The sequence below is a fragment of the Acomys russatus genome, chromosome 19 (genome assembly GCF_903995435.1).
Source record: "Acomys russatus chromosome 19, mAcoRus1.1, whole genome shotgun sequence".
Lineage (NCBI taxonomy): Eukaryota > Metazoa > Chordata > Mammalia > Rodentia > Muridae > Acomys > Acomys russatus.
The window spans coordinates 52,889,182-52,904,536 of record NC_067155.1 but is presented as its reverse complement, the minus strand read 5'-3'; the positions used below and the strand labels follow the sequence as shown (position 1 = coordinate 52,904,536).

The 15,355-nt window shown below is 47.2% G+C and overlaps 1 protein-coding gene across 1 annotated transcript; it reads right to left on the bottom strand.

Annotated features, from left to right (window-relative positions):
• Positions 1–4,932: 4,932 nt before the first annotated feature.
• On the bottom strand, positions 4,933–6,651 carry LOC127203102 (interleukin-31-like). The gene is made up of 2 exons (XM_051161903.1): positions 6,453–6,651; positions 4,933–5,247 (listed from the first exon to the last, which is right to left on the bottom strand). Exons 1-2 carry the CDS (start codon positions 6,594–6,596, stop codon positions 4,933–4,935), a joined length of 459 nt encoding a protein of 152 aa, XP_051017860.1. The 5' UTR covers positions 6,597–6,651.
• Between the last annotated feature and the right edge of the window lie 8,704 nt (positions 6,652–15,355).

Sequence of the window (15,355 nt, the reverse complement as noted above, 5' to 3'; positions counted from 1 at the left end):
GAGCTGATGAATAAATATATTCCTTACCCCCACAGCCATGAACTACTTACAGATCCTCAGAGGTTCTTCTTGCTTTTAAGTTGATTATCTCAGATATTTGTCACAGCAGTGGAAATTGAACATGTGTAGTAACGATGCAGACCAATAATAAAGTTTATTTAAGTATCATTAAGTATTTAAGTACTGTACCTAATTTTATATGCTATATATCTTTTGGTTTGAGGGTTGAAGATTTGGCCTGTGTTCTTGTACCTCAGCCCTTGTGCTGTACTGTTAGATGGTGGTGGCTCAGCAGGCTTGTTTACTGTGCCTGCTTCAGTGCGTGCACACACGAGTGATGCGCTGTACCACATCACAACAGCTGTCGGCAGGAATACCAGTTTACCTACTGACTGAAGTGCCATGGATCAGGGCAGAAGAGTCATGCACACTCCACACACTGAACAAGTGACATTTATATTGTGTACACTGTAGACCAATAAAGTTCTCCATTCACATTCCAGAGATCTACCTAGACCCACTAACTCAGTGTTTCCAGGTATAAAATCCAGGAATCTAGTTTTTGTTCAGACAGTCCAATAGTACAATATGGTCAACCAGCTACATACTTCGTTCAAAACACATTAAGGGTTTTTGAGACAGTGACAAGATCGGAGACTTAGTCATGCCTGGCACGTGCCTGTAACCCAGCACTCAGGAGTCTGGGTTAGGAATAGTGCAGCTTCCAGGCAATCTGAGCTATCTGTACAGCAAGACCGACTCTCTCAAAAACGTAATGGAGCATTAGAGCGTGAAAAGGGCCCCTCTGGATGAGGAGCCTTCTGGCTGCTCACAGGCTCCCTAGCATCTGGGATGCTCCTCCTGAAGGAGCGTTCTGCAAGGGAGAATCATTCACGTTCACTAGTAGGAGTGTCCGTGTGTGCATGGCATGTGTGTGTTAGTACAGGCACAAGCATACTACAGCCCTTGTGTGGATGCCAGAGGGCAACTTCCCCAAGTCAGTTCCTGCCTTCCACCTTGTGTTCGAGACGAGTCTCTCCTGTTGACTCTGCTGTGCGGCATGCTCTAGGCTGGCTGGTCCACCATCTTCAGTGTGATTTGTCCAGCTCAACCTCCCATCTTCCTTTGAAGTGCTGGGATTACAGATGGCTGCCACCATCTCTGACTTTTACCTGACCCAACTCCGGGAATCAAAGTCAGGTCTTCAGATTTGTGTGACAAGGGCTCGGCCATCTCACCAACCCCTGAAGTAGAATTTGTTTCACAGCTCACCTCTTCATTGGAGAAACCGTCTAGTCACGCAGGGAATTAAGGAGAAGACTCAGAAATATTGCAAAGTGTCTCATCCCTATAAGAGCAACTAGGTGCTTTTTGATCGGAGGACAACCCCGGGTGTCAGTGCTAACTTTCTACCTCATTTGAGACAGGGGCTGTTGTTCGCCACGGTGCGTGCCAGGCTAGCTGGCCCGTGACTGTCCAGGGATTCTCTTGTTTCCGTTTCCCGTGTTATCATAGGTGCGCTGGAGTTACAGTTATGTAGTGCCACTTCTGGCTTTCTGGAGATCTGGATTCATATATTCATGCTTACACAGCCAGCACTTTACCCCCTGGGCCATGTCCCAAGACCAACAATGTAGTTTTAATCAGAAAAGTGCTGTGCAGTCCCCCAGCCTGGGGCAGAGTCATCTCTAGAACTGTGGGCTTTCAGTGTTGGGAGACAGGCTGAGAGACCCTAAGTCAGTCTCTCTACCGGCTGACTCCAGTGGAGCAAGAAGTTAAGGCCGCTAGGTAGGGGTAGGCCGTGGCCCTCAGAATCACTGTGAGTTCATTGTTTGTCACCACCCAAATCTGGGGCACCGTGAGGCTACTGAGACCTAAGCCTTCCTGCGGCTCTGTGTCATTTGGCTTCTTATTCAAAGTCTGATCCTGTCGTCATGATTGCTGAGAAGGCCTCACATTTCCAGGTAGCTGTGCTCTGCTCGCCACCAAACACTCATCTCAGATCATCAAGACAGTCCTCACGTAGAGCAGGGACGTTCTTGGCTGCTCCAAAGCCCGATCATGCATGTCAGTGAAGGAAACTCAGGCTGGGGAGACATGCCTCAAGTGCAGCACCTACCTGGCCACTTACCTGACCTCTGGAACCCACTTCTCTATACCACAGAAATCATTTTGGAAGCCGGGTGTCACTTGGCACACACCTGTAATCCCAGCACTTGAGGAGGCAGAGGCAGGCGGATCTCTGTGAGTTCAAGGCCAGCCTGGTCTACAAATTGAGTCCAGGACAGCCAAGGCTACACAGAGAGACCCTGTCTCAAAAACACCCAAAGAAATTGTTTTGGTTCTTGTCTCCAGGACTCAGCGATACTGTCAAACGCAATCCTCTAAGAGCATCGAGGGGCTGTGCTGACAGGAATAGTCTGCACTTGTGTTGTTGTCCCATGGAGGAGAACGTGGCCGTCAAGCCACTTGGACTGTGGCCAGCATGATTGAGGAACTGAATCTAAAGAAAAAGAAGTTTCATAGGCTGGCTGTGAAGTTCAGGGTTAGGTCATGAGCACAGCAGGTGAACGCCTCCAGCTTGATCCCAGCACAAAAACCGACAGGAGGCAAGGAGCTAAGCAGGTGGCACACGCCTGTCACCCAGCTGTCGGGAAGCTGTGGCAGGAGAATCATGAGATCCAAGGCTACTTATAGGAGTAGGGCCTTGTCTCAAAACAAAAAGCCAGGCATAGTGGCACAAAACTTTAATCCTAGCCCCAGGAAGGCCAGGGCAGGTTGATCTCTGTGAGTTCAAGGCTAGATGCATCTAAATATTGAGTTCAGCCATCTAAGACAACATTCACCGGCCCACAAACTTGCATTCTTTTTTGCTTTTGTTTTTGTTTTTTTTTTTTTGGTGTTTTTTTTGGGTTGTTTTTGTTTGTTTGTTTGTTTGTTTGTTTTTTGGTTTTTCAAGACAGGGTTTCTCTGTGTAGCCTTAGCAGCCCTAGCGCCACCATTCCTGCAGCATGATCTCTTTCAAAGTAATTCCTTAAAAAAAAAAAAAAAAAAAAAAAGAGCCGGGCATGGTGATGCACACCTTTAATCCCAGCACTTGGGAGGCAGAGGCAAGTGGATTGCGGTGAGTTCGAGGCCAGCCTGGTCTACAAAGTGAGTCTAGGACAGCCAAGGCTGCACAGAGAAACCCTGCCCCGAAAAACAAAACAAAACAAACAAACAAACAGAAGTTTGTGGACATTTTGAAACCATCACCAAAATTGCTTATTACGGGGAAGATGCATGAAAGCCATGCCAGTTTCCTCTAATTTTTAAATTCTCCTGAGGATCAGTGCACCATTTTGATGACTTTTCTGTTCCCCTCATTCCTATTCTATATGTGTATGGATATATGTGTGTGCGTGTGGTATGTATGTTTGTATGTGTGTGTATATATGTATATATGTGTGTGTTATGTATGTTTGTATGTGTGTGTGTGTATATGTATATATGTGTGTGTGTGTTATGTATGTTTGTATGTGTGTGTGTGTGTATATGTATATATGTGTGTGTTATGTATGTTTGTATATGTATGTATGTGTGTGTGTATAAAAGAAACTATATTTTTAGTTAGAATTCTCTAAGGAACATCTGTCTGCCTCCTCTATTTCTCTGGCAAGTCATTTCTTTCATGATGGTCTCGTGTCTGCTTATTTCTTCTTTGAAAGGACCTATCATTATGTTTTGTCCTTACTTCCCAGCTTTAGATAGCTTTCCTAGTAACAAAGGTGACCTAAAGACGGTGTAAGCAAGGGATGGACTGCCACAAAACGGAAGAATAGCCAAACGCTGCCACTGAAGACAAGGGTGTCTGGGGATCCCAGAGCGTGCTGTGAGCGTACAGCCATACTGCCCCGAATGAGCTTTGGGTACTCTTTGGCACATCACATCTTCTCTTTCTTTGCACCTCGTATTTTCTAAGGGGACAATGACAGTAGTGGCTGACTGAAGATTAATGGTTCTTGGCGTGAGCCCATATGAAAAGGAATGCTCACACGGCTTCAAAACCAGCACAGCAGGGCTGATGGTTTATCTCCTGCCCAAGTGCTAACATGCCCAAGGGCCTGGGTTTGATCCCAGGCATTGCAACAAACAAGACTAAGCTGCTAGACCCGTGCTTAGAGCATGCAAGGGACAGGTGAGATCAAGGCTTAGTGTTTCCACTGCGATGCGTGATGCCATTGCTGCTGTAGGTCCCCAGACACTTGGAGACCCCCTCCATCCGGATGTCCACAAGGCATCTTAACAGCTTTTACTCAAGCAGCAAAGCTTTATGTCTGTTATGAAGAAGTCCCTATTGAAGTGGACAGACAGGTGAAGACCCTGGGAATGCAATGGAAATTGTGTAGTGGATACTGAGCTACTGTGTTATTCTGGGTGTGACACTGAGTGCCCCTGAGACCCAGTCACTGCCCAGGGAAGGACTAAGGTTGGGCTGAATAATGAAGTACAAGCTGGACTCGGTTATACCACTGAGCAGACGCGTAACCTTCAGTAAATGAGTAAATAGCAGTGATGGAAGCATCTAGCTATTTCCAGAACATTCCCATTCAACATCACCATCCAGGCTGGATTCCCATCCTCTGATTTCAACCCCATCACAAACTACAAGTCAGATTATAAGATCATATCAATATAATTTATTAAATAGACACCGAGGGCTCCACCAAGGAGCGTTAACAGCTCAGTACATAAATATCAATAAATAAATATAGCTGCCACTTCCAGCCCTGACAAGGGCATAAGATTTCAGTGGACATAATAAAAACATATAAATAACAAGGCTAGTAACAATGGCGTGATCTCGAGTTAGTCCTACATTGCAAGCTCGGCCCTCCCAGGACAGGTGCTGCCGGGGACTCCAGCCTTTTCTAGAGTTCTTTACTCCACCACTCAGCATACACTGTTCTTAGCCTCCAGCTTTGCCATGCAGTCTGAGAACCGTTTTAAAACAGTCAGTGAGAAGGTTTTATACTCAAAGAATTTAGTATCTTTAGGCCCAGAAATGTTTAACTTCAGTGGGATGAAACAGTTGATGTCGTCGAGCCGTTTTATAACAGTGGTAGTATCTATTCTGTTCTCGGTCAACACTTTGACCTTCTCCAGATGTGCTCTGATGACCGAGATGTTGGCCGATGCTTCACGGCCCAGGGTGAAACATGGCAGCTGTAGTGACTCGTTTGCTAAGATGCCTGGTGCCTTTTTGCTCTGTAGAAAGAGGTTTGAACTATTGTGAGAGAAGACTTGCAATAACCCCTAGAGATCTGAACAGCTCATTTCCAGTGCTTCCTCTGTGTCTAGCTTGGCTCAGACCTTGTCTAACTGGTACAACAAACTCTGTGAGGCTTAGGCCATCACTAACCCCATGTCTGTAGGGCTCTAAGGCACAGTTGGCCTATGAGCAAGCAGACATGGCATATACCCACTCAGGTTGGCCATGACTCCTAACGGGCCTCATAGGTAGGCTCTCTTCCTCCTGCTTCTCTGCCCTTCTGGCTGAGGCTGGCCAGCCTTCTGCAACCTCTTCTCAGAGGCTCAGTGTCTGAGGTAAGTGGGAAATGGGCTTATCTGTGTGTCTGTGCAGCTCCCTCCTCTTTGTGCCCGCGTAAATGCCACCGATGCTACTTGCTGATAGAGGATGGTCTCTGCCTGCCTGGAAAGGCCTCTGAGATGCTATGGAGAGCTTCTCAAACAAAGAAATGAAGGACTCAATGTCCTTCCTTACCCTCCTCCTCCTCAAAACAGACAGATTTTGGGCAAGACCAGATTGCTAAGACCACATCAGCCTTAGGTGGCTCAGCACATCTACCTTCGAGTCTGTTAAAGCCAGGGCAGGTGACATGTCACTGTCGTTTCCAGTGTGAGGAAAGTGAAGTGTTCACACTTACTGGGTTTTGTGCTATATAAACCCCTGCAGGCTCTGGCAAGGAGGAGGGCCTTCCAGGGTGCTTCAACGGCACATGTACAGATAGCTGCCTAGTCAGTCAACTGCCCTTAACCAGAGGCGTCAGAGACCTTGCTTCCACCAGGACCTTGTTTGCTCTTCACACTGGCTCTCATTGCTCTCAGGGGATTCCTAAGTCACACTGGCCCATCCCTAAGGGCACACTTCCAGCGTGGATGCTTATTTAGTAGGACTGTGAGCTAGGCAAGTTGGAGATTTTAAAGAGAAACATGGCTATGAGCATGCATCGTGTAGTCTGTGGAAAGTTGCCTGGTCCTGGGGCCTTGGGCTAGCCTGCCTCTGTCCCCTCTGGTAGTGCATTTACTCCTTCATAGATTCCACCCCAGTTTGTCTGGTTCTTTCCCACCCCTCTCTGGCTTCCATAGCTGGAGAAAGAATAGCTATTCTAGAGAGCAATATAAGGTATTTTAAAGAAGTGGTTTGGAAAAGAAATCTTAAGGGCACTTACATAATCTTCGTAAAGTTCCTTCGACTCAAGTTTTAAGTGATCAAGTATAGTTTTTATATCTTCTGATGTTGGTGCACCAAAGGATGAGCCGCAGAATACCAGACAGGTTCCTATAAAGCAAAGCGCCATCACGGCAGGCTTCATTGGTCCTGGAGAAAGAGAAGGATGCTATGAGGTTTATGGGTCAGGTGCCCCTGCACACCTCAGCTTCAGTCACAGCAGCTGCTGTCCAGCAACCACCTGGTGCAGCTGTTTCTGTCTCATTCCCCTAGTATCATAAGAGCTGTGGAGCCGAAGCCGTGGTGGGTTGCAGAGCCAGCGGTACCTGTGGAGAAGATCATGGTGATGGCGAGAGAGTGAGTAAGGCCTGATTTCCTTGTGGCCTCTGGAGCCTGATGTGTTCGCCATGGCCACCAGGCAATATATAAAGGGCTGGCATGAGGAACACGATCAAAGGCCCACCCATGGCAAAACCATTGCTCAGTTTTTCTCCAGAAAACATTTTCAGAATGCTGCCAGCCACCACTCGGGGAAAGCAGGGCTGGAAGGAAATGCTGAGGTTACCCTCAAGGCAGGCAGAGGCTTGAGTCACACGCATACGCGCGCTCGCGCACACAAACACATACACATACCACACAGGAAGGCACATGCACCTCGGGCATCTCTTTCTTCTTGGAAAATGCTTGTTGACTTAATGAGAGGAAATTTTGAGGCTCAGAGTTGAAGAGTACAATCACTGAGGAACAAGTGATTTAGGTCAGTGCCCTGCAGGCAGTTTTTTGGGAGGCCGTTTGTAGGCATAGGGCCACTGTGAGCTCCTCAGCGTGATCCGTCTGTGGGAACCCCTGACGCACGGGGGAATCTCCATGAGCACTGTGAAGGAGTGGGTAGAAGGCCTCCGTGCTACAGTGCTTGCTCTTGCCTTTGCATTCTTACCTGTGCATTCATGACTTCTGCCTCCAGAACCAGGGCCCAAGAGTTATTGATTGGCCACATATTCCATTGGCCAGGTAATGGGAGTAAGGGGGTGGGGAGTTGTTTGTTGGAACTAAGTGAGGTGGCACACATCGGTAATCACAACGCTCAGGAGGCCGACACAAGAGGGTCACAAATCCAAAGCCAGCCTGGCCATTAGCAAATCACTGTCTGCAAAAACCAACCAAACAAACAAACAAACAAAAAACTTTGAGCTTTGAAGAAACATTTACTACTGAATTTCAAATCACACACACAAAGTAGGTGAGAAATTCTTTTATCATCTTTAGAATCAAAATATCCTTTAACTGTTTTTAAATTTTTAAAAAAGAGTTATTCGTGGTTTGGAGAGGTGGCTCAGTGGTTAAGAGCACTGGCTGCTCTTCAAGAGGACCTGAGTTTGATTCCTAGGAACGACAGGGCAGCTCACAACCATCTGTAACTCCAGATTCAGGGGATCTGACGCCCTATTCTGCCCTCTGTAGGCACCAGGCATGCACATGGTACACAGACATACGTGCAGATAAAACACCCATGCATATAAAATAAATGTAAAGCTGCTTGTGATGGTACATGCCTGTAATCCCAGCACTCGGAACTCTGTGAGTTCGAGGCTAGCCTGATCTACAAAGTGAGTCCAGGACGGCCAAGGCTACGTAGAGAGACCCTGACTCGAAAAATAAAATAAAGTAAAAAAGTTATTCATCCAGGCATGGCAGCTCATGCTTGTGATCCCAGCCCTCGGGAGGCAGAAGAGGGAGAATTGATGCAAATTTGGGGCCAGCCTTGTCTACATAATGAGTTGCAGCCCAGGGAAGGATGCAGAGTGAGACTGTTTTATCAAAGAAGAAGAAGAAAAAAAAGGTTATTAGTTAGCCTGGGCTTACTGATCACGGGTGGAACACTTCTATCATGAGCTCAAAGTCCTACATTCAACACCCAATTGTTTCAATAAATATTATTGAAATAATTTATTCTTTTTGTCAAGATTTATTTTGTAGCTGGGCAATAGTGGCACACAGCCTTAATCCCAGCACCGGGGAGGCAGAGGCAGACGGAGCTCTCTAAATTCAAGGCCAGCCTGGTCTACAAAGCTAGTCCAGAGCTACAAGAGAAACCCTGTCTCAAAAAACCAACAAAACAAAAACCAGAAAAACAAAAGACTCAGTGTGTGTGTGTGTGTTTGTGTGTGTGTTGCCAGTGCCTGTGGAGTCCAGAGCAGGGCATCAGTTCTCCTGGAGAGTTACTGGCAGCTGGGAGCTGCACAGTATGGTCCTCTATGAGAGCAGCAAACACCGAGCCATCACTCTAGCGTCTCGTTTATTCTTTTTGTTTGTTTTGGAGATTCAAGGTTTGATGATTAATTTGTTACTTCTTTTGAAGGTTTGGTTTTTGTTTGTTTCTTTTCTTTTTGTTGGATGCTTTGGTTTTGGATTTTTTGAGACAGTCTCTTTATGTAGCGCTGGCTGACCTGGATCTCACAATGTAGACCAGAGATCCGCCTGCCTCTGCCTCACAAGTGCTGGGATTACAGGCATGTGCCACTGCAACAGGCTTATTTGTTCCTCTTAAAGACTCCCCCCTCACCCCTGAGATAGGGTCTTTCTGTGATAGCCTTGGCTGTCCTAGACTCGCTTTGTAGACCAGGCTGGCCTCAAACTCACAGTGATCCACCTGCCTCTGCCTCCTGAGTGCTGAGATTAAAGGCCTGTGCCACCATGCCCTGCCTTAAAGACTATTTTTGATTGAACTCAGATTTAGGATTAGAAACGCTCAGTGAGGATGGCCCACATCTCTTGGTAGTCTGTCCTGGCAGTTTTCCTTGGCTTTCTTCATTCTCTTGGCCAAAAATTTAGCACGTTCTGCAGCCTCCTCGCTTTTCTTAGTGCATTGTTTCTTCAGAGCAATATGACAGCGTTTGTGTTACAGGACACGTGGAGTAACAAGATAGTACATCTTGGGTGCTTTGGTCCTGGGCCTCTCACCTTCTTTCTGTAAGGGCTTTGTGATAACATGTTAGTGGACACCATCTCCTTTAGAGAGATGGAAAAGCTCTTTTTTCCGGATTCCACTGGCTCTTTTGGTCCACAACCACCAAGGCACAGTATGCCGAGGCATAGTAGTCTTGTCAGTCTAGGAACGCTTCTCTCCTTTTTTTTTTTTTTTTTTTTTTTTTTTAACAATTGCCAAGTTGAGAACACTCAGCTTGGCACCCACAATGCATCCTGAACAGACTTCTGCTTCCTCCTTCTAGTTCTCCTTGGTCCATAACAAGATGCCCCTTATCTGCCAGGCAGTGGTGGCTCACACCTTTGATCCCAGCACTGGGGAAGCAGAGACACAAATGGATCTCTGAATCTGAGGCCAGCTCAGTCTGCAGAGTTAGGTCCAGGATAGCCAGGAGTACACACAGGAACCCTGTCTTAAAAAAAATGCAAGCAAAAAAAAAAAAAAAAAAAAAGCAAAAAGAAGAGGAAACAGAGGAAGAGGAGGAGAAAATATGGATGAGGTGAGGAAGAGGATGATGAAGAGGAGGAATTATGGAGGAGGTGTAGAGAAGGAGGAGGAAGAGGAGGAGGAGGAGAGAGAGTGCCCCTCACTCAACAGCAGGAACGCTATGCCCCAGGTCAAGACACCTTGCTTCCTGGGAAAGCCTTGTCGTTCCCACCGCTGATCTGGGCCCCACAACCCTTCCACTCTTCACCCAGAGCATCAGCAGCTACTTCCCTGGCCGTGTGCTTCTCATAGAAAGGGCAACGTTTGTGTTTATCATCCACTTCAGTGAGTTCATGACGACCGGTGTCTGGAAAGAGACATTCGGTGTCATCTTGACACAGCTGACCTAGGAGATGCCATGAAAAAGGACTCCCAATTTATTCTTTGAGTGTCAACTGTGTCCCCTTCTAGTCCTCAGGAAAAATGACAAACAAGCTCAGCAAAGTCCCTATCCTTAAGGACTCAGAATTTAAGGGGTCAAGAGGTAGGATTAAAATGTATTCACAAATAAGAAAACACTCAGAAATAATAAAACTATGAATAGCTCTTGCAAGATTGACTAGAGAGCAATGTGTAAAACACCCTAAGTCAAGGGGTCAAATATTTAAACTGAGGCTGGGAACCAGGCATGACGGCTTTGTAATTTTATTACTCAGGAGGCTTACACCAAACTTGAAGCCATGTTTCAGGTCAGCCTATGCTACAGTGTAAGATCATCTCAAAAGATTGACGTATCAATTGATCTGGGTGATTAAAACTGAGGCCTGGAGGATAAGAAGGAAGCTGTGGGAAGATCTGGAGACAGTGGGCTGCTGCAGAAATGAACTTGGTGTTCTTCCACAAACAGGAAGAAGTGGAAATCTGTGGCCAGAGGCTCAGCACGGAGGACCTAGAGGTCACGACAAAGAACTTGGGTTTTCTTCTAAGTGCAACGAGACACCACCAGATAGCTTTAGATAGGGACACATGGGACCTGGTGTGCTTTTGAAAAGAGAGCAAAAGATAGGCTCCTGAGTGAAGAGAAGAGTGGGATCCTAAGAGGGAGCCCAAGAGAAGTTACCCCAGTCTCCCCATGAGAGAGCAGCCTGGACTGGAGCAGAGCGGATGGGATGGAGGATGGATGTGGGCATGGATCATGGACAACCTCTGGGCTGTGAAGCAGCAGCTGGGCACACGGTAGAGAAGTCTGCAGAAAGAAGGTGAGAGTCCTACTAGGAAGGATTTACTTGGATGCCATGCGCCATGCGTCAGAAATGACGTCAGATCCCCAAGACGTAGAGCAGAAAGGCTATATCCAGGGACTCCCTGTCACTCTCAATCCCACGTTTGTTTCCAGCTTCTCTTTATTTTTTTCTCACCCATACACCTTTTGGTTTTGGGTTTTGGAAATGTTTCACTCTTAGCCCAGGCTGTCTTGGAACTTACCATGTAGCTAAGGCTAGCCTCAAAAATCTCAAGGATCCTCCCGCCTCCACGGTCTGGGATTGCATGTGTACACTACGACTGTCTCAGCCATGCTTTCCACAGAGTGGTTTTTGCCCTTGCTCTTTGCCTCACTGTCTAAACCCCAACTTAATCTGATCTTCTAGCACAGCCAGCAGTGGCCAGAACTCTGACTCACTGTTGTTGGTGCCCACTATTACATTACATTACACGGCAAAGGGACTCTGCAGAGGAAATCAGGTTTAGCAATCAATTTACTCGAAGACAGCTTGGGTTGGTTTAATGCAATTGTGTGAGCCCTAAGAGCTAGCTGTAGTCCCATCTTACAGTAACTGCCTACCTTTCCTGAGGCCCCGCGGATTCATCCAAGTAGCCAGCCGGCCAACAAACCTAAACCAGGTATGGCGCGCATGCGCAAAGCTTGCCTTTTGTGTGTGTGTGTCCCTTCTTCCGCTGATTCCCAGCTAGCGCCCCTTCTACTTGCATATCTTGTTTTTTTGTATGACCCAATAATTTCCACTAGGGTTTCTTAGAGGAACATGGGCACAACAACATGAGCACCTTACCAGCGACTACACCATTGAAGAAAATGCCTGGCCGGGATGTGGTGGCGCACGCCTTTGATCCCAGCATTCAGGAGGCAGAGACAGGTAGATCTCTGTGAGTTCGAGACCAGCCTGGCCTACAGAGCGAGTTCCCAGGAGAGCCGGGGCTACGCAGAAAAACCCTGTCTCAAAAAACAAAAGAAAGAAACTGCCTCAGTCATTGAGCTTGTATAAATCCCCAGTGATGGGCAGGGCACGGTAAGTCCTTCCTCCTTCCTTGTCACTGTGCCAACTGGCCCCACCTTGGGCAGATCTGTGCAGATAAGTGTTTTCATGAGAAGAGAGATCTCACTATGTAACCCAGACTTGTGGTCCTCCTGTCTCCACCTCCCGAGTACTGGGATTACAGGAGTGCACCACTGAGCTGGCAAATGTACGGTTAACAAAGGGGAAACAGCACAGTCCCTGGTGGCCTCACGTTGTCAGCCTCACTTGTTCTTTTCATCGCTCCCTCAATGACATGTCAGAATTCCAACTATTATTCTGTCACAATGCCCATCATTTCACCTTCTTTTTGTGGTGCTGGAGACTAATTTCAGGTCCACGGGGATGCGAAACAAATTCTCTCAACTGAGCTATAGCCCCAGCCCAATTTATGCTTTCCTAAAACCTCAGTTTGAGGCTGTAGAGATGGTTCTTTGGGTAAGTGACCAATGTCCAGGCATGAGGACAAATCCTCGGAGTCCACGTAAAGCTGAGCATAGAATTATATGTCCAGAATCCTAGCTCTCATACTGAGAGCTGGAAGGTGGAGACAGGAGGACCCCTGAAGCTTGCAGACCAGCCAGCCCGGGTATGCAATTGTGAACAGTAGAGACCTGCCTGAACCAAGGTGGGAAGTGAGGACCCAAAGTTGTCCTCTGACTTCCACGTGGAAGGTGCACTGACTCATATACAGCATTAATACAAACAAGATCCAGACTGAGCCGGGCTTGGGGACACACGTCTTTCATTCCAGCACTCGGGAGGCCGAGGCAGATATGTCTGTGGGTTTGAGGACATCCTGGCCTTCATAGTGAGTTCCAGGCCAGGCGTGGTGGTGCACGCCTTTAATCCTAGCACTCGGGAGGCAGAGGCAGGTGGATCATTGTGAGTTCGAGGCCAGCCTGGTCTACAAAGTGAGTCCAGGATGGCCAAGACTGCACAGAGAAACCCTGTCTTGAAAAACAGAACAAAAGAACACAGTGAGTTCCAAGCAAGCCAAAGCTATGTATGAGATCCTGTCTGCAAAAACAAACAAACATCCAATCTGGTTGGGCCGTGGTAAGCACAGCTTCCTTCCAAACCTCTCTTTCCTCCTTCCTTAACAACATGCTCTGTCCTTCTGAACACACCCTCTCAGTGTTCCAGGCCAAGCACTTTTCTGCTTGTCTCTTCTCTCCAAGGCTTCCACCTTTGATCTATATTCTATACGCTTTAATGTCTCCCAAGGATGTCTTGACTGGCCCTCAAACACCTCATATTCTTAGGTGAGCCAGGGTAATATGACAGGTGGATGCAAAGAGATGTGGGCTAGAAAAATGCGTAAGACGTAAAACTCAGAAAAGATGGTCTCTGACTGAGGAGGAGGAAGGATAGGAGGGATTGAAGGTGGCTTCTAGTTCGCTGGCTTGGGCAAATGGTTAGATGGTGGCGATGCAAGGAACAGGGACAGCGTTTGGGGCTCAAGAACAGTAACTTCCTTTTGACACTTCGAGGTGAAAGAACATATAAAACACAGCTGGAGATGCTTAGTGGGCCGCTGGACTTGGACTAGCAACACAAAGGAAGGAACTGGCTTGGTTGACACAACTGCAAGCCTGCAGACAACCACCGTAAAGATGGCAGTCACTTGTAGAGCCTGGAGACCTGAGCCATCAGCAGAAAAAGAAAAAAAAAAGGTGACTTGGGGTACAGTTCAAGAAGGTACACCTACAAAGGAGAGAAAAGGAAGCCATCATGGAACAAGATGAGAAGTGGTTTTTCAAGTCACAGGAAATGATTGACATCCTTCATAAGGCATGGAAAGGTCAAGAAGATAAGCCCAGACAGAGTCTGTAGGTTTGTAAATATGAGGTCACAGGAACTTTGAATAAATTTCTGAGGTAGAAATCTCTCTGTGGCATCGAGGAAAAAGTGAGAGTAGGTCGCACTGTCGTGAAGCATGGACAAGAAGAAAGACAACGTGGCTCGAAAGTGGAATTGAGGACAACGGGATTGTTGGGTGTGTCACTTCTCTCATGCATCTTAGGGTCACCGGACTATCCAGATGTCACTGCCCATATCCTGAAGCCAGGGACATCTAAACAACCCCTCCAGATCATTTCCTCTTAGTTGTTACTTGCTTTTAAAATCACTAACTGGGGGGACTGGAGAGATGGCTGAGCACCCATGAGCGCAGGCTTCCCTTCCAGGAGACGCATGGCAGCTCATAGCTCTAGCTCCAGTCTTAGGGGATCCAACGCCCTCCTCTGGCTCATAGACACCAGGTTTGCACAAACTTACATGTAAGCAAAATGCTCACACCTGTAAACTAAGTTTTAAAAGGAGCGCAATGAAGCCTGATGCATGAAGAAACAGGTGTGAAGGCAGGCGTGGTGGCACATGCAGGTGTGAAGGCAGGCGTGGTGGCACATGCAGGTGTGAAGGCAGGCGTGGTGGCACATGCAGGTGTGAAGGCAGGCGTGGTGGCACATGCAGGTGTGAAGGCAGGCGTGGTGGCACATGCTTGGATTCTAGTACTCAGGAGAAGAAGGCAAAAGGATCAGGTAAGCCAGGGCCCTAGTGAGTTTGAGATCAGCCTGGGCTCTGTGGATCACTCTTGAACACATCATAAGTAATGTGAAAAAATGTAAAAAACAAATCCTGCCTATGACGCCACCTTTGGAAGAAGCTAAATGCACAGATACACAAAGTGTGTCACTGTTCACCATCGGCCGAGCAGGTGGTAGAATGACATCTGATTCATGGGGTTTGTTTTGTTTTGTTTTCTCAAGACAGGGTTTCTCTGTGTAGCCTTAGCTGTCTGGAAACTTGCTTTGTAGACCAGGCAGGCCTCCAACTCAGAGATCCACCTGCCTCTGCCTCCAGTGCTGGGATTAAAGGCATGTGCCACTACACTGGGCTTGCTTCATGGTTTTTTGTTTTTGTTTTTGATTTTTGAGACAGGGTTTCTCTGTGTAGCCTTTGTTGGTCTGGACTCTCTTTGTAGACCAGGCTGGCCTCAGACTCACAGAGATCTGCTACTTCTGCCTCTGGAGTGCTGGGTTTAAAGGTGTGTGCCACCACGCCCAGTGCTTCATTCTTTTTTTTTTTTTTTTTTTTTTTTTAACTTGAGGGAAAATTATTAGATTGCAGTGTTTAAAACTAGGTTACAGTTGCACTGTGACTATACCAGAAGTCACA